General features: G+C 40.6%; 1 protein-coding gene and 1 long non-coding RNA gene across 7 annotated transcripts in view; both read left to right on the top strand.

Moving 5' to 3' along the window:
• The window catches only part of LOC308587594, a 272,764-nt gene that overhangs the window by 236,053 nt on the left and 19,546 nt on the right, over positions 1-17,165 (top strand). The gene's annotated exons all lie outside the window — the stretch shown is intronic.
• The window catches only part of PPP2R5C (protein phosphatase 2 regulatory subunit B'gamma), a 75,824-nt gene that overhangs the window by 41,895 nt on the left and 16,764 nt on the right, over positions 1-17,165 (top strand). For 5 of the 6 annotated variants that reach the window (XM_081192764.1, XM_081192762.1, XM_081192767.1 and 2 more), the window contains 7 exons: positions 5,125-5,324; positions 8,866-8,976; positions 9,779-9,871; positions 9,959-10,089; positions 12,588-12,647; positions 13,084-13,192; positions 16,991-17,044. In XM_081192764.1, the coding sequence (XP_081048890.1) occupies positions 5,125-5,324; positions 8,866-8,976; positions 9,779-9,871; positions 9,959-10,089; positions 12,588-12,647; positions 13,084-13,192; positions 16,991-17,044 (758 nt within the window). The remainder of the gene's footprint in view (positions 1-5,124; positions 5,325-8,865; positions 8,977-9,778; positions 9,872-9,958; positions 10,090-12,587; positions 12,648-13,083; positions 13,193-16,990; positions 17,045-17,165) is intronic. The other variant, XM_081192763.1, reaches the window with a different exon arrangement.

Raw genomic sequence — 17,165 nt, 5'->3', positions numbered from 1 at the left:
TATGATTAAGCAGGAAAGTTTTGTCTACCACACTTGCCATTATGCTTTTTTTCAGAAGAATACAGTTTTTCATGATTAATTTTTTATTTGGAATAAATTACGCATCACTTCCACTTAAGGCTACACAGCATGATTAGGTAGTTTTTTTAAAAACATTATTAGTATTTATGTAGGTGAGGCATTTTGGGTGTAACCTCATTATCCTTTCACCAACTCAAGTTGTCAAATGCTGTTTCTTACTGTCATGGCTAATACTTTCAGACCCTACAGAAGTCCTTGTGCGAATGAGATTACTTCATTGGATGCAGCCTTATGTATTTATGGAGAACTGGTACTAATCATGAAGTGAAAGTTGTCCATTTCAACATCTTAAAATAATCTAGATCTGGGCTTTTTTGGAGGACTGTTCGTCAGACTATTGTGCCTACTACTCATTCAATATCACTCACTTCTACTCACATAGATCCATCTGAAGAGGCACATACAGCTGCCGCCAAATCACTCAAATTGTATACGTGCAACGCTCGCCATGCAAAAATGTTAATTTACAACCAAATGAAGCTTTCTTGAAGGCACAGCCCACTAAAACGGAGGTTGCCCACCTTTCTGGAGTCATTGGACAGATCTGTAAATTGCTGTGGGCACTACAAATGTAGAACTGCACCTTAGTCTATTGGCTACAACAGAATGCTTCTTTCTTGCCTAATTTCAGCAAGAGCAGGAGACCCTGCGAATGTCCTTTACCAGCGCTCATGCAATGCCTGTCTGGTCTTGCACTTGAAAACTCTTTTCAGCGTGCCATCAGGGCTGTGTGGGAAGAAAAGTAACTTTCTATTTTTGTTTCGAGTTAGTCATTTTGCTGGTGTCTAGAGGACAAACGGCTTAACTGTGTTTTTTGTTGCATTTAAGCTGTAGTTGGGCAAAAGGACACTTGAATAATTATTTAACTGGTTTTCTACCTGTGTCATGCTGAATAAGTAGGCTGCCTAGAGTCGCTCAGATCACAGGATATTAGGAACATCATATTAAAGTAATTTACAGTGCTTTACAAAAGGTAATGAGCTTGAGCAGTCCCTTTTTAAAGTAAAGGGCAGTGAAGAAGCCTTCTTGAGGAAGAAATGAGCACACGCTAAAAGTGTAGTAGAACTCAGGAGAAGTGGCAGAGTTGTTTTTCTGTGAAACTCTTTCAGGTGCTAGATAAAATGTCAGGTTTGCTTTAGGGCTAAAATCTGGCTTTGTACATTTTGTTTACTTTCCCTCACTCAGCTAGCTTTTCTACACTCTGCCTGTCTGATTATCTGAACTGGCATCTTTTTAAAATTTCCAACGATATTTGTACTTAAAGTCACATTCATTTTTAGTGGTTTCACTTGCAGTTTAGAGTGTTTCTCTGCAGAGTAGCTTTCAAATATTTGTGTGGTTTCTCTGAACACCATTTCTCAGAATCGTATTTCCACATTATGTCAAACTTCATCTTGATTTTTGACATACTTTACAAAGCAAAACAGGCCGCTGTCGCATCTTTATTGATAAATAAGAACCGCCACCATTTTTCCTTATATTATTTAGAAGGTTTTTAAGGCAGTAGTTAAATGTGCAATGAATGGAAGGAGCTCCATTTTCTTCTACTATTCCTTCGTTCTTTTGTTCCAGTTTTAACCCAGGACATATCTTGATTGAAACTTAAACTGAAATTAGACTTTCTTGCAGTTCTCTTCCCCACTTTTTTCTAACACTAGTAGATACCTTTTTTATTTTTACTAATAAACAAAATGAACAAAAGATGAAGAGCATAATGAAATACTGTTAAGCAGGTGGAAAGCAGCACAAGATTGGACACTGTCATTGAACATTGTTCTAAAACATTTCTTAAAATACGGATTTTTCTATAAACCAGCTGCGTTGCTTTTGTAATAAGTTAGCTTAATCATAGTGACTATGGACCATATTTTCTCAATCCATTCAGATATAGTAGATAGGCTTTTTCCATTATTTAGCTATTATAATCTTAGTACTTAGAAGGTCAAATATTCTTTCTTGCTCATTTTCCAGAATAACATATTTTAAATAACCAAGCAGCTATAGTTTAGGTCCCAAATGTATATGATATCCTAACATATCAGAGATATTAGCCTGAACAGATTTCCAGGATATTTCTATTTGAGAACAATTCCAAAGATGTGTATGTAATCTGCTTTATTTAATCCACTTCTCCAGCATTTATCTGATCCTTATATATTAAGTTCAGTTTATTAGGCATTAAATACCATTGATAGAGAGTTTTAAAATAGTTCTCATTTAGGTCTGCAGAAATTAGCAGAACATACATTATTTTACGTTTTTTGTTTCCTTTCCTGGGTAAAAATAGCTTTCTTGTGCGCAGAAAAGTGTCTGCCCATTTATTCAGTTTATTTTTTTTATCTCAAAAAAACCTCTTCATATATTCATTCCTTCATAGACAGACAAACAGACAGACAGACAGAGTAAGTTTAAATAGCTCCAGTTTAAACAACATCCAAATCCTGTGCTTCTGCAGAGGTTATTCAGCCTTCCTATTGCATTGGAGCCCTGGGAGCCATTTAGGTCATTTGTAAAATATTGCATCTCAGCTAGTGTATGCTTATGATCACCTGGCCAGGATTAGCCCCATCCTGTCACACATTTTACCCGTTGTGTTCATACAGTCGATGTGTTTCAAGAGAAGTATGACGTGTGGAATGGTGATTGTAATTCATGTTAGACCATAGAATGGTTGTTGCATAACCAGATGCTATACACTGTGTGGGATGTTCTGATTGGTTTAGCATCAACAGGAATTATATTCTCTAACAACAACCAACCACAGTCCGTGACCAACTGGTGAGCCCTTTGGCTATCTCGATTTGTCATTGCAATCTCTAGCCCTGGAGTGAGGAACCTCTGGCCTAAGGCCAATCTTGGCTGCCGGCGAGTCCCAAGATGGCCCACAAGACCATTACCCCTCCTCCCAAAAAAACAACCATGCCCACCTGTCCATCAGCTGACACCCTTGTGATGTCAGTTGGCGGGCAGAAGGGTGGAGTTAAGTTCTGCTTTGACTGCATGCACCTGTTCTCAGCTGGGAACTGGGGCGCCCAGTTAGCGTGGCAAGGTTGAACCACCCATTCAACTGATGAATGGGGGAGTTAAATCCTGGCAAATCTGCAGGTTGTGCACCTATTTATCAGAAGCTGCAACATAAATATTTTAAATAAATGTGAAGTGCCAAAAGGTACCAAAAGCAGATAATTTAAAGTTAAACTTTTGCAGGAGTGTCAAATGTCTTTAAAATAATTTCCATGTTGTGAGTATGGTACCCGTGTTACTTTATATTTAGTTGTTTGGGGTCTTAGAATTGGCTAAAGTGAGGCTCTTATCCTGCCAGCCGTCATAAGAATGGTGTTCTGTTCTTAAATAGCTGTCATCTAGCACCTTCTTTGTGGTTACCAAGCTCTTTGCTATCAATGGTCTCCTAGTAACACTGACGAAAGCTGTAATTGAATTTCACTTTGCAGTGTGTGCTTTCTAGACTGTTCGGTTAAGTTGATGCTTTTATTTATTTTGAAGATGCAGCTCAGAATTGCTGGATATGTGAAATTTTAATAAAAGCTATCTTTCTTTGCCCAGAATAAAACTTTTTAATTGACTTGGCATTTTTGGTTGTTCAATTAATATATTTTGCAAATTGCTTGCACAAGACATTACATGCTGAACTAGACGGTATGAGTAACATAAATTTTCAAGGAACTTTGCCTTTGTACACATGTGTAAATTGAAGGTATCAGCACGGGGAGTCTCATTTCCTGTATTTTCAGAAAAGTGCTGACTTCTCAAAGCTTCCCTGTTAAAATGTGCAAAATGTTTCTTTAGCACAGATGAAAGCTAGATGTTATTTTTCAATTTACGCAAGAAGCCATTGCTTGAAATTGCTATATATGTGCTAGTAAATGAGACTTGAGTTTTACAAGCAAGACATTACTGTCTTGTCACTAGAAATCCTACCTCACTCTTGAGACTGAGGCCTGGTCTTGAACCCTGAAATGATAAGAGTGATAAGATAAGAGTACAACCTTGATTTTCTGGTGGGCAATGTCATTTTTGAATATTCCTCTGCATTTAAAACAAAAGTTGCAAGAAGCAGGAAACTCAACATATTAAGGATAACATTCTATCACATTTCTATGTTTATAGGGAGATTTGTTGTTGTTTAGTTGTTTAGTCGTTTAGTCGTGTCCGACTCTTCGTGACCCCATGGACCAGAGCACGCCAGGCACTCCTGTCTTCCACTGCCTCCCGCAGTCTGGTCAAACTCATGTTCGTAGCTTTGAGAACACTTTCCAACCATCTCGTCCTCTGTCATCCCCTTCTCCTTGTGCCCTCCATCTTTCCCAATATCAGGGTCTTTTCCAGGGAGTCTTCTCTTCTCATGAGGTGGCCAAAGTATTGGAGCCTCAGCTTCAGGATCTGTCCTTCCAGTGAGCACTCAGGGCTGATTTCCTTAAGAATGGATAGATAGGGAGATTACTATATAGGAAAGCATTAAAAATGTGATTTCCCCACCTGCCACCTGAAATGGTACTGTCTATTTTACAACCTAAGGACTCCGCCGCTCTATTCTGCAGTATGTAGAATAGAATCATAGAAATGTAGAGTTGGAAGGGATCACTAGAGTCATCTAGTCCAGTCCCCTGCAATGCAAGAATCTTGGTCCCAACATTGGATTCAAATGTGTGGAGATGAAGCCAAGCTTCATTTCCCAGCATTCCCATCTATACATAGTTTTGTTTGCTCTAACTTGTCATAGGTGAACTTCACGTCCTGTGTTTTACCACTGCATAAACAAACACCCCGATTTTCTAGTCACAAATGTGTGTATCACATTAACGATTAATAATGAGAAAAGTACATGATACACGTCTATATAAGTAAATAGAGAGGCAGGAAAAATAGATTATACACTACCTATGGCACAAAGCCTTTACAGCTAAATCGTTATCTCTTTGGGAAGTTCATTGCAGTCTTCCACAATACAATATTTTACAGACAATAAATATTGTACTGCATAAACACAATATGGCAATAAAGCAATATTTTCACTCCTTTCAGATGTTCCCCCTGGAGAGCAAGAAAAGCTTTTTATTCAGAAGTTGCGACAATGTTGCGTCCTCTTCGACTTCGTTTCTGACCCACTAAGTGACCTGAAGTGGAAGGAAGTAAAAAGAGCAGCTTTAAGTGAAATGGTAGAGTACATCACGCATAACCGCAATGTAATTACTGAGCCCATTTACCCAGAAGTAGTACATATGGTAAGTGATTTAAATGGAATTTTTATTTATTTATTTATTTATTTGTTTGTTTGTTTGTTTGTTTGTTTGTTTATTAAAAAACAACCTTTTTTTGTTCTGAGTAAACTCCCCATAATTGAAGCTCTCTAGGTTCTAGAACTGTGCTCCTCAAACCGTGGGCCTCAGCCTGCTTCTCAGGTGGGCTACAGCCTGCCCCTTAATTTATGCAATAGCCTTTTTGGTGGGCTGAATGCTTGCAGGGGCAGCTCCCTACATGTGCACCGCATAGGCATGTGGGGCAGTGGGAGTTGGTCAGAGAGCAAAGCAAGAGTGAAGTTGTAGCACACCATGTTGGAGGACTAGATAGAAAGGAAAGAGGTAATGGCCAAGTGCGACAGAAGAAAGAAAATGGTAAGGAGGGAGGCAAAGGAAACATACTGCATGAAGGAGAAGAGGAGGGAGGAGAAACACCCAGGGCCACTGCTGAGTCTTCAAGCTCCTCTGCTTTTCTCTGACTCTCACATTGCACACTCAACACCCCAGTTCTCTCTTCCTGCTGAGTCTGCAGCAGAGCCAGGAAGACTCCATCCTCTGAAGGGAAGAGGCCAGAGGGACTGTTTGAGGAAATGAGAAGTAAAATGAATATATTTAAACGTATTAATATTAAAATATTCTAAAAGTAAAGTAATAAACTGGAAATAGAGAAGAAGTGCATAAGACAGGGAAGCCGTTAACAGCAAGAAGATAGGACCAGAGATTAAAGAAGGGGGAAGTTAAGGGGGGGAGGAATAAGGTAGAAGTTAAGCGTGAAGGGAGAAGTAGGGGAACGACAAGAGAGGAGAAGAAATATTTTGCCTGTTTCCACATGCCTCTCAGATTTTACCTAAACTGAAACGTAAGCCACTTTGTGCCCCGAAAGGTGACCTATAATTAAATTTGCATATGATGTATTATAAGATTAAGAATGGGGTGTGTGAGTCACAATGCTCCAAAATCAGTGCTGTACTTTGCTATGGGACTCCCTGCCACTAGGAAATGGATGTGGCAAAAAGTAAAATCAATTTCAAAAGAGGCTAATTATGTCGCTTTGTACTGCAATCTGCTGTCATTTTGTAAGTGCCATTGCCCTTGCACTGCCATTTTAGGACAGGGGTCAGTATTTTGTCACCCTCAAAAGGATGCTGCAGTTGGAATATTGAGAGCCCCTGATTTAAAAGGGTTTTCTTTACGCTTCATTTCCTACATAACACACTGGCTTGGATTTTTAGTTCATATTGTACTTTCAGGCTTGTCTTTTATAACTAAAATGTAACAGCACCATACTTGCAGCAGCATCAAGTGTGTTGTATAAATCTGACTCCAGTCCTGCAAAGTCTGCTTTTACTTTTGCTAGAATCTTGATCATCCATTTGTATGTTCTAAATTTACAAAAGGGAGAGTTAATAATCCACTAATTTTGGCATTGCTTGCTAGCCAAACCCATTACTTATGGGCGTCACAAAGATTGTCTTCTCCCCCAATCCTCTGATATTCTGATATGTGCAGAAAACTCATGGGAGGGGGGTTGTTTGCAAAATTAACAAAGCAAACAACATCACTATTTCACAGCCCTCCATGAAAATACCATCCTAAAACCATCAGTGAGTGGGAAAGCCTATAACCTTGATGTTACTAAAGTGGTACCTCGGTTTAAGAACAGCCCTGTTTACAAACTGTTCGGTATACAAACTCCGCAAAACCAGAAGTAGTGTTCCGGTTTACGAACTTTAACTTGCTCTACGAACAGAAGACGAAAGCGGCGGGAGGCCTCATTAGGGAAAGTATGCTCCGGTTTAAGAACTGCTTTGGTTTAAGAACGTGTCATGCTTGGGTCTCCTATCCTACATGCCCAGCCCACTTTAGAAGGTGAAAGAGCACACAGAACAGTTTCTGAAGATGACATAATTGTATGGATTAAGTTCATATGGGAGAAGATGGCCCTTGAGACTTTACTGTCCCAAACCACTTAGAGCCCTAAAAATTAGAAGCAGTACTTTGAATCAGGCCTGAAAAGCAAATAGAAACCTTCACCAATGGCATAAAATCAGATTGATTTACCTGAGAAGCATGCCCCTGTCAGCAGTCTAGCAGCTACATTGTGGTCCAGTTTAAAGTTTCTGAACACTCTTCAGAGGCCACTTCCTGTAAGGCACATTACAGTAAATTTTATCTGAATATCAGCAGACCTTGAGTAACTAGAAAAGAACTCTTCTCTAGGAAAGGGCACAGCTGGAGTTCCAACTAATTGGCAGAAAGTGTCACTGGCCACTTCCATCATCTAGAAACAGTGCTAGTCTGATCCTTAAGTGGAGAATGGAACTCCATTCAACAAAGGAAATACACCTATACCCAGTCCAGTCATATTTTTGATTGAAAGCATCTCTGATTCATCTCGTTTAAGTTTAATGGTTGTTGCTCCTGATTCTGTTACTCATCTCAGACACCACTTTGTGACTCTTGCTGTTTCCCCCAGAATTCATTGGAAAAAGAGCTGGTGGTGTCTGTCTGTTGATGGCACTGTAACCGAAATCACAGTAACTATTACAAACATCCTGTAAAGTATGCCAGTCTTATTCCCCTAAATGTTGGGGCTAAGGGATATTTGTCTACCTTATGCCTACTCAGTAAGTTTATTCCTGAGCTAAGATTTAAACCAGGGTCTTCCCAGGTCATACTTACAGACTTACCACTGCACTGTAGCAGTTATTTAGGACTGCATGTGGTAGTTAGAACAAAAATACGTCTTAATACTTTGGTTTCAAAAGCATATACAGTCATACCTTGGAAGTCGAACAGAATCCGTTCAGAAAGTCCGTTCAACTTCCAAAACATTTGGAAACCAAAGTGCAACTTCTGATTGGCTGCAAGAGCTTCCAATCGAAAGCCGCGGAAGTCCCATTGGACGTTCGTCTTCCAAAAATAGTTCGCAAACCAGAACAGTCACTTCCGGCTTTGTGGCGTTCAGGAGCCAAAACATTTGAGAACTAAGCTGTTCGAAAACCAAGGTACAACTGTATCTCTCTGAATGTGTAAACTAAGAGGAATGTATTGATATTATGGTATGGCTAATGTGCTGGTTTTTTTCTTGCCCCCTTTTTATTTTTTCTTTAGCAAACTTTTAAATAAAGTTAAAAACACTTCTTAACATTTAATAGTCTTGATAGTGAACAGAATACTAGTATACATGGGGATTCTTAAAAAATAATTACAAAACCTTTTGACAGTAATTTACAGAAGAACTTCCAAGATACAGTGTTCTTTCCCTCTGGTTTACTGGACTTGTCCTAGAGGCAAGATCCTTCTTTATGTAAAGCAAATGAAGTGAACATTATTTCTGGGGTAGCGAGAGATAGAAACTTGGAGAAAGAAATGCAGAATAGCAAAACTTGTTTGGTGGTATTGGGAATAATATTTTTTTCTGCTGTGTATTTACACTTGTTAGGATGTCCCTGTTTAATTTTGTTTTGTTTTGTTTTTAAATGGGATTTTCTTGTAATGCCACTTAGACAAATGTGATTTTTAGTTTGCAGTTAACATGTTTCGCACACTACCACCTTCATCCAATCCAACGGGAGCAGAATTTGACCCAGAGGAGGATGAACCCACCTTAGAAGCCGCCTGGCCTCACTTACAGGTACTATACAAACATATTTTTTTCGTTTCTCTGACTAAACAAAGAGGGACTAAATTGCTGCAAAACAAAAGGTTTTAAATCTGAACGTTCAACGCACTGGTTTGCTGTTCTAAGTTTCTAATGGATAGCTTACACCTTTTAAGACTGCACTTTGACATAAGTGTTAATGAACTGTAACTTGGTTATTTCAATGTAGGTTTAGTGTAATACTTTAATCATAAAAATATAAATGAATGTATATTACAGTAATTGATTTGGGCCTTTTGGTGCTTGTAGGGTTATAGCTTTGAGACATAAGCTCTTTTTAAAAGTGTAAGGTGAATGGTGCCCGGTGTTATATAAACAAAACCCCACAAATATAGTGTACACACAACACCAAGCTGGTTTAACTAAAGTAACTAAAGTATTCGAGTGTTGGATTGGGGTGGGTAGCATAAAGGCCGGGGGTTGCATATGGTCAGCCAAGGTATGCTCTGTTCAATTTCCCACCTCTTTTCCTTCCAACAGGGATTTACCAGCAGTTGTGTTTTGTTTCAGCCCAGCTTTGGCAACTATTAGCCTTAATTTGTGTCTTTCTCTAGGTAACTGCGCTCCTATGAGGTGCTTGTGCAGGGAAAGTTCTGGGTGGTTTATGCTCATTAAAAAAATTTAAGGGGATGCATACAGTTAGGAAGTCGAAGCGATTAATGCTGTTTAGTTTTTCTTTAAATGGTGTTTAAAATTGAGTACTATTTTTAACTGCTTTTCAAAATTCAAGTTGCATTTCTGTTGTAAAACTAATTTTTTTGTGGATCTTTTTCAGCTTGTTTATGAATTTTTCTTAAGATTTTTAGAATCTCCAGATTTCCAACCTAATATAGCTAAGAAATATATTGATCAGAAGTTTGTATTGCAGGTGAGGTTAAAAAATGAATATATCTTCAAACTTTAAATCCATATTAATCTGAAATAGATTAAACAAGTAAATGTGCGTCTCTTGCAGCTTTTAGAGCTCTTTGACAGCGAAGATCCTCGAGAAAGAGATTTTCTTAAGACTACTCTGCACAGAATATATGGGAAATTCTTAGGCCTAAGAGCTTACATCAGGAAGCAAATTAACAATATATTTTATAGGTATGTTTTCATTCTGTGCCGGTGCAAATTAACTGGGTAAGGTATTTTAGAAATGTTGTAACTTTGATGGTACTGCCCTGCTCTCCTCAAATGTTGGCAGTGTTTCATTAAATCTGCAGGTAAGCCTTTTTTTTTACGATGACTTTAGCATTATTTTAATTCGCTGCTCCGGTTAAACCGAATTATGGGTGGGAATAACATGTTAAAAGTTCTGAGTACAGAATTAGCTTTCATTATTAATTTGTTTTTGGTCAGTTTCGGCAATTTCTATGCTTTAGCTTTCAAAAGCTCAGGTCAAGCTTCCTTGTTTCCTTAATATTGGAGTTCTGTTGCATTTACCTATGACAACTTATTCCAATCCCCTATGACCACATTCTGACATGTGAATTAATACAGTTGTTAAATTTATTATCCCCCCGCCCTCCCCGTGCTGTGTACAGTGAGTATATGCACATAGCATTTGTTAAAAGTGGTTTGGAAAGAGGTGTGTACAGTGGTACCTCGGGTTACAGACGCTTCAGGTTACAGACTCTGCTAACCCAGAAATAGTACCTCTGGTTAAGAACTTTGCTTCAGGATGACAACAGAAATCGCGCGGCGGCGGGAGGCCCCATTAGCTAAAGTGGTACCTCAGGTTAAGAACAGTTTCAGGTTAAGAATGGACCTCCAGAACGAATTAAGTTCTTAACCCGAAGTACCACTGTATTGACATATGACCTTTGAACTTGTTATCTTTCCAGCATATCTGCAGCAGGGCACTATTCTTCCAACATGACCAAATATATATATATATTTTTAACCTATATGATTTCTTTATTCCCACCCCCTTTCTCCCCAAGGTATATTGAGCTATAATAACTCTGCCAGCTTTTAGCTAAGTTTTCTACAGCTTTTCCCTCTGTGCAGTTTTCCCAAAAGGGAATATATGGTACTGCTCCTTTAAGAGCCTGATGCCAACTGCGCCACAGCTTTTTGCCAGTTCATCCATAAGAGACAATAGCACCAGCTGTAGAGGGAGCTTATCTTCTGTACAAATGGTAACAAATACGCACTTGGGGGGGGGACAGAGGCATTGACTAAAAATAGCAAGTAAGCTTCATCTGTCTGCATTCAGCAGGTTTTGGCCATACAGAGCCAACACCAATATTTTAGATGAGTGTTTCCTCCTGCCCCCCAGGATAAGAGTTTCTGTAGAAAGAAAATAGTTAGGGTATAGTACACTTCTGATAGGAAAGCTTTGATTTAGGGCTAGAATGCACAATGTATGGCATATGCCGTTGTGAAATCCATGATACTGTGTATTCCACTCTTAAATCAATATATATTTAATTCTGATATACCATCATGGGCATGTCGCCATAGTTAAGGTGTGAGGTTGGGTTGCCACATAACACTAAAGCATTGTTTATTAACTGAAATTTATTCCTTCATTATCCTACCTTTCCTTCAAGGAGCTCCAAGTGTCATACACAATCCTCCTCCCCCATTTTATCCTCACATTTTATCCTGTTAGGTAGGTTCAAATGAGAAACTGTGAGTGACCCAAGGTCACCCAATGAGCTTCATGGTTTCATGTGAACCAAGTCCTGGTCCAACACTCTTCTCCACTGCACTAAACCATGGTTTCATGTAATGTGTGAGCCAGGTCTCTGCTCTGTCATTCACTGATAGGGTTTTCTTCATAGTGGTGCCCACTTTTTGGAACTCGCTGCCAGGGAACCTCCCAGGCTGTTCTTCTACTTCTTCTTTATCAGCAGGTTAAAACATTCCCTTAACAACATAGTTTTTAAATAACTTCCCCAGCCACTGACTATACCAGATTGTTGGTTTTTTGTGGATTTCATGAGCTCATTGTTTGGTTCAGTATTATTATTTTAGTTTGTTTGGGTTTGTCTGTCCCCCACATTTTATTAGTGGTACAAGTCTATAGATATAGTGCAGCTTGCCATATGATAGTAACCAAATGGAGACTGGGCTACATAGTGAGTTGTTGTGCATTTCTACACAGAAGTCATTCCCACTGAATTCAGTAGGTATTACTCCCCCAAAACTAAGATTATTACAACCAGCACTACTTGTATTTTCCTGCCCTGTTTCCCGAATGTTGTTCAATGACATGGAAGGATGTGATACACCTTTGCAGTATCTTAATTGCCTTTAATACACCCTGGGCAATAATTGGTGGTAACACTATAACAGAAGTAAGCAAAACTCATTTAAATGGGGTTTAATCTTTTCTATCACCTTGGAAACCACTATTTTTTGTGTTGCACTACCTCTAGCAAACCAAAACATTTTTAAATGATTTTATACAGAAAGAGTTGGCCTAAAAACTAGATAGAACCTTTAGTTAGGCAAGAGTATTGAACACAAAATTTTCTGGTATAGTTTTAAAATAAATGGCAGCTGTTCCTCAAGTTCTTATCCAACTTGAGCTAGATACATTACCAAACAGATGCTGACTGTCCTCATTGCTGATAACATATTTGCTTTGTCAGGTTTATTTATGAAACAGAACATCACAATGGCATTGCAGAATTACTGGAAATATTGGGAAGGTAAGCTGCTTAATAGTTACGCATCATAATGTTACTATTTGTGCTCTAAAGCAGAACGACTTTCAAAGAAAGTGAGGGTGGACTTTGGATTGGAAGAAATTGGTACAATTTGTACAGCTTATCTTGGTTCGAAATGAAGAAGATAATCACTAGCGCTTACGGGGTGAAAACAAAAAATGTGGGAGTACTTCAGGATCAGACAAACCTGTCAAAGAATTCCTGTGTGTTTTAATACATAAGAATCTACAGTTTTGCTCTTGCTTGCAGTGTAAGTGAGCATTGTACTTGGGTATTGCGTAAATTCAGAATGAAATTTGAGTGGAAAACATGTCATGAAACAATAGAATAAAAGTGATTTCAAGAAAAGATTTCAGGATAAAAATGTAACATATTTTTTAAAACTATGATACATTAAATCTCCTCTCCTCCTTTTTAGTATAATTAATGGATTTGCCTTACCATTAAAAGAAGAGCACAAAATTTTCCTTCTAAAGGTATTATTACCTTTGCACAAAGTGAAATCACTGAGTGTCTACCATCCACAGGTAAATGATTCTGCATTTGAATTTCATTTAAGAGTGTTGATTTAATAATTTACAAACTAATTCTGAGTATATATAGGAAAAGGATAAAATTAACGAAATGTTACAGAAATGCCACCCTCATTTACAAAGTTCGTTGTTTAGTAATAGGTATGATTTTGTTGTATATTAGAAGCCTGATACTGACTTAAATTAATGTCTGTGTATTTTGGTTGCTTCTGAAAACTATTAAGGTGGTTGGAATGGCTTTGTTGCATTTTGGGCTCACTTTAATTTCACAGTGCTGTAGCAGACTCTGATAAAATAAATGAAAGATCTATCATGCTACTAAACTCCCAGGTGTGCTGCAGAACTCCTCCATCCTAGTGTCCACAAGTAGCTGTCCAGAAGAGCTTTTCTTATGAATGGTGAATTGGCCTTTGCCATCTGGCTAGGAGAGTGTTGGGACGCACCGGCCCATAGGACGCACCTAGATTTTTTGGGGGAAAATAAAGGGGGGGAAATTATTTTTTTCCCCCCCCCGGCGCGGGGCTGGGGCGGGGGAATCCCGAGCTTCCCCCGACCCCAGCCCCCAGAATGGGAGCCAGAGTGGCTCCCGGAGCTTGCGGGGCTGGGGGAAGCCCGAGCTTCCCCCAGCCCCCAGAGCAGGTCGGAGAGCACTGGCGAAGGTGAGCGCACCTTTGCCATTGCTCCCGGAGCTTGCAGGGGCTGGGGGTGGTGGAAGCCCAAACTTCCCCAGCCCCCAGAGCAGGTCGGAGAGCGCTGGCAAAGGTGAGCGCACCTTCGCCTTCACTCCCAGAGCTTGCGGGGCTGGGGGTGGGGGAAGCCCGAGCTTCCCCCACCCCCAGCCCCCAGAAAGGGTCCGAGAGCGATGTCGAAGGTGAGCGCACCTTTGCCATTGCTTCCAGAGCTTGCGGGGCTGGGGGCGGGGGAAGCCCGAGCTTCCCCAGCCACCAGAGCGGGTCAGAGAGCGCTGGCGAAGGTGAGCGCACCTTCGCCATCACTACCGGGGCTTGTGGGACTGGGGGTGGGGGAAGCCAGAGCTTTCCCAGCCCCCAGGACAGGTCGGAGAGCGCTGGCGAAGGTGAGCGCACCTTCGCCATCACTCCCAGAGCTTGCGGTACTGGGGGTGGGGGAAGCCGGAGCTTCCCCCGATCCCAGCCCCCCGAACGGGTCGGAGAACGATGGCGAAGGTGCGCGCACCTTCGGCATCGCTCTGGGAGCTTGCGGGGCTGGAGGAGGGGAAAGCGGAGGTTCCCCCTCCCCCAGCCCCCAGAACGGGTCCCAGAGCGATGGCGAAGCTGCGCGCAGCTTTGGCATCGCTCTGGGAGCTTGCGCGGCTGGGGGGATAGCTTCCTGAAGCCTGGAGAGCAAGAGGGGTCGGTGCGCACCGACCCCTCTCGCTCTCCAGGCTTCAGCGAAAGCCTGCATTCGCCCCATAGGACGCACACACATCTCCCCTTCATTTTTGGAGGGGAAAAAGTGCGTCCTATAGGGCGAAAAATACGGTAAACCCCAAAATGAGCACTAAAATCACATCATAGTCATTCTGGTACAGCAAGCAGCTTCAGCTTCCTCCCCATCACCCCCTCTCAACTAGAGCACAGGGTGCTTGGTTTTCCTCCACATCACCCAGCACCACAGTGGGGAGGATAATCTGACAGAGATGGGGTGAAGGGAAAATAAGTGATTGGGGAGGAAGGTGAACAAAATTCCCACTGCCATTACTAGCGAAACGGAGTGCTCCAGAAACAGGAAGGAATAATAGAATTGTAGAGTTGGAAGAGACCCTGAGAATAATCTAGTCTGAAAAATCCAGGAATATGCAGCTGTTCTATACGGGGATCAAACCTTCAACCTTGGCATTACCAGCGCCATGGTATACTTACCTGCTTCAGTTCTGTGAGTGGGTAGGGCTGTTTATAATGCTTCTGCTGAACTGTCTTTGTTGGTGTAATGCGATTTTGAACCATGCTTCAATCAATTGTTATATGCTTCCATTGTGTGTGTCCACTGCTTTTAGATCCCACGGAATGAGGGGTGGTTTATAAATGTAAATAATGTCCCCACAGCCGGAAAACATGAGAGCACTCCTTCCTGTTTCTAGAGCACTCCAAACGGCTAGCGGGGGACGGGGACGACCTGCTTTGTTGGTGCTGCAAGGAAATTGGGTTGGGGTTGACAAGCCAAATGAAAGGCACCACCTTTGCATTAGCAGAAAGAGAGAAGTATTTTCATTGATTCCCCTTCCCTCTGCAGCAGCTCCCTCCAGCTCATCCCCCAGTTTGCTTCCAAGGGCTCAGGGGCCCCTTTGGAACAATGCTGTAGGTGGCATGGGAGGATGGAGGAATGTACAAAAATTGCTTCTCCTCCTGTGCCCCTCACCACCCAGCTGGTGGAGGCCTCCTCTGGATCAAAGAGGCTTCCCATTGGTGGAGGGACACAATTGCAAACAGCCCTATTTTTTTAACTTTCAAAATACCTCCATCAGCAAGGCGAGTTTCAAATGTTTAAAGTGAATAGTTCCAGCATGCACTTTCCAGCTGCGGGTTGAAATACTGCTTTGCAGGTGTGCGCAGTGCTTCTTTGGGTGTCTTCCCCTCCCTCCTCCTACAGTAAACAACAGACATAGTATTTTTCCATCTACCAGGAAGCATGGTGGTGTGTGTTCTCTGTTGCGCAGACACAAAGAGCCATCTGGAAAAGCTCAACTCTTGTTTGAGCAACATTGTAGACTATTATAGTTACAGTGAAGAATACACAGCTGCCTTTTGCTGGAGAATCCAAATTCAAATAAAGAGCACAATAGGCTACGGACCCACTGATTTTAGCCTATAAAGTTTATCACTTGCTTTTTGCCCCTCAGTTTCATTTATCCTTTCTGATAAATGCTCCTAGAATAGTAGAAGAGACAATAGTATTCAGTCCTCACTCCAAGAGCAAGAGTGGAACTTCTTCTAAGAAATTGTGAATTTGCTTATTTTTTTTTATAGTGAATTATCAGCTCTCACACATCACTGCCAATGAGGGCCGCTGTAGCTGCAAACCTTTGATGCCTTTCCCTTCAATTAATTTTATTAATTGTACAAAATGTTGCTTAAGTTTTTAGTCATTGATTGTGTTTCTGGAGGCCTATGTGCAGTTACAGCAAAACCGAAGCTTCATGTCCCAGTGTTGCATGCAAAAACTGCTTGTCTGATTTCCATAATCATTCTGGATCTGACAGCTGCCCCAGGTTAAAATTATTTTACAAAGGGATAGAAGTTGTCAAAAATAGTATCTTTTTGTGAGTTTGAATTTAGTAGTGTTGAAGAGGGCAGGTCAACAGTACGGTTTACTTGCTGAATAAAGAAATATGGAATCTGTCAAATATTCCCATAGATCCCGGTTAACCTCAAGATAACTAGGGTGGTGGTGGTTGGTTTTCCTCCTTCCCTCCATATTTCCAAAGATTTTGTTATTAGAAATAAAGAAGTGCCACCTCAACAAAACATTGCAGTGTGGAGTGTTACAGTTCAGTGTAAATAAGCAGGTATAGAAAACTACTTGTACAATGGACATTGTTGTATCCTACATGAATATCACAACCCAAGTTCTCAAGTTCACAGTTAAACTGTTCTTCTATAACCTACTTTGTGAGCCTTATTTGTAATCTTAAGTGTTGTTGAGGTTTTGCATTTTGCAATATATTTTGGGTTTCATTCACCAAAAATGAACATCCAATAACAACAAAATGTATTTGACTCCTGTATATATATATTTTTGGTAGCCTAACAATGTTACTCTTTCCCCTCAATTTAGCTGGCATACTGTGTAGTTCAGTTTTTAGAAAAGGACAGCACGCTTACTGAGCCAGTAAGTTTAATTTCTTTTCTTACTTTTAAAAAACATTTTTAAAAGTTTTTACCAAAGTATTATAATGGAAATACATTTGATTGATTGCAGGGCAACTACCTTGTCCCCTGAAATAAGTTAT

The sequence above is a fragment of the Podarcis bocagei genome (genome assembly GCF_964188305.1).
Source record: "Podarcis bocagei genome assembly, chromosome: 1".
Taxonomy (NCBI): domain Eukaryota; kingdom Metazoa; phylum Chordata; class Lepidosauria; order Squamata; family Lacertidae; genus Podarcis; species Podarcis bocagei.
The sequence above is the reverse complement of the archived record's forward strand: the minus strand, read 5'-3'. Positions and strand labels throughout refer to the sequence as shown.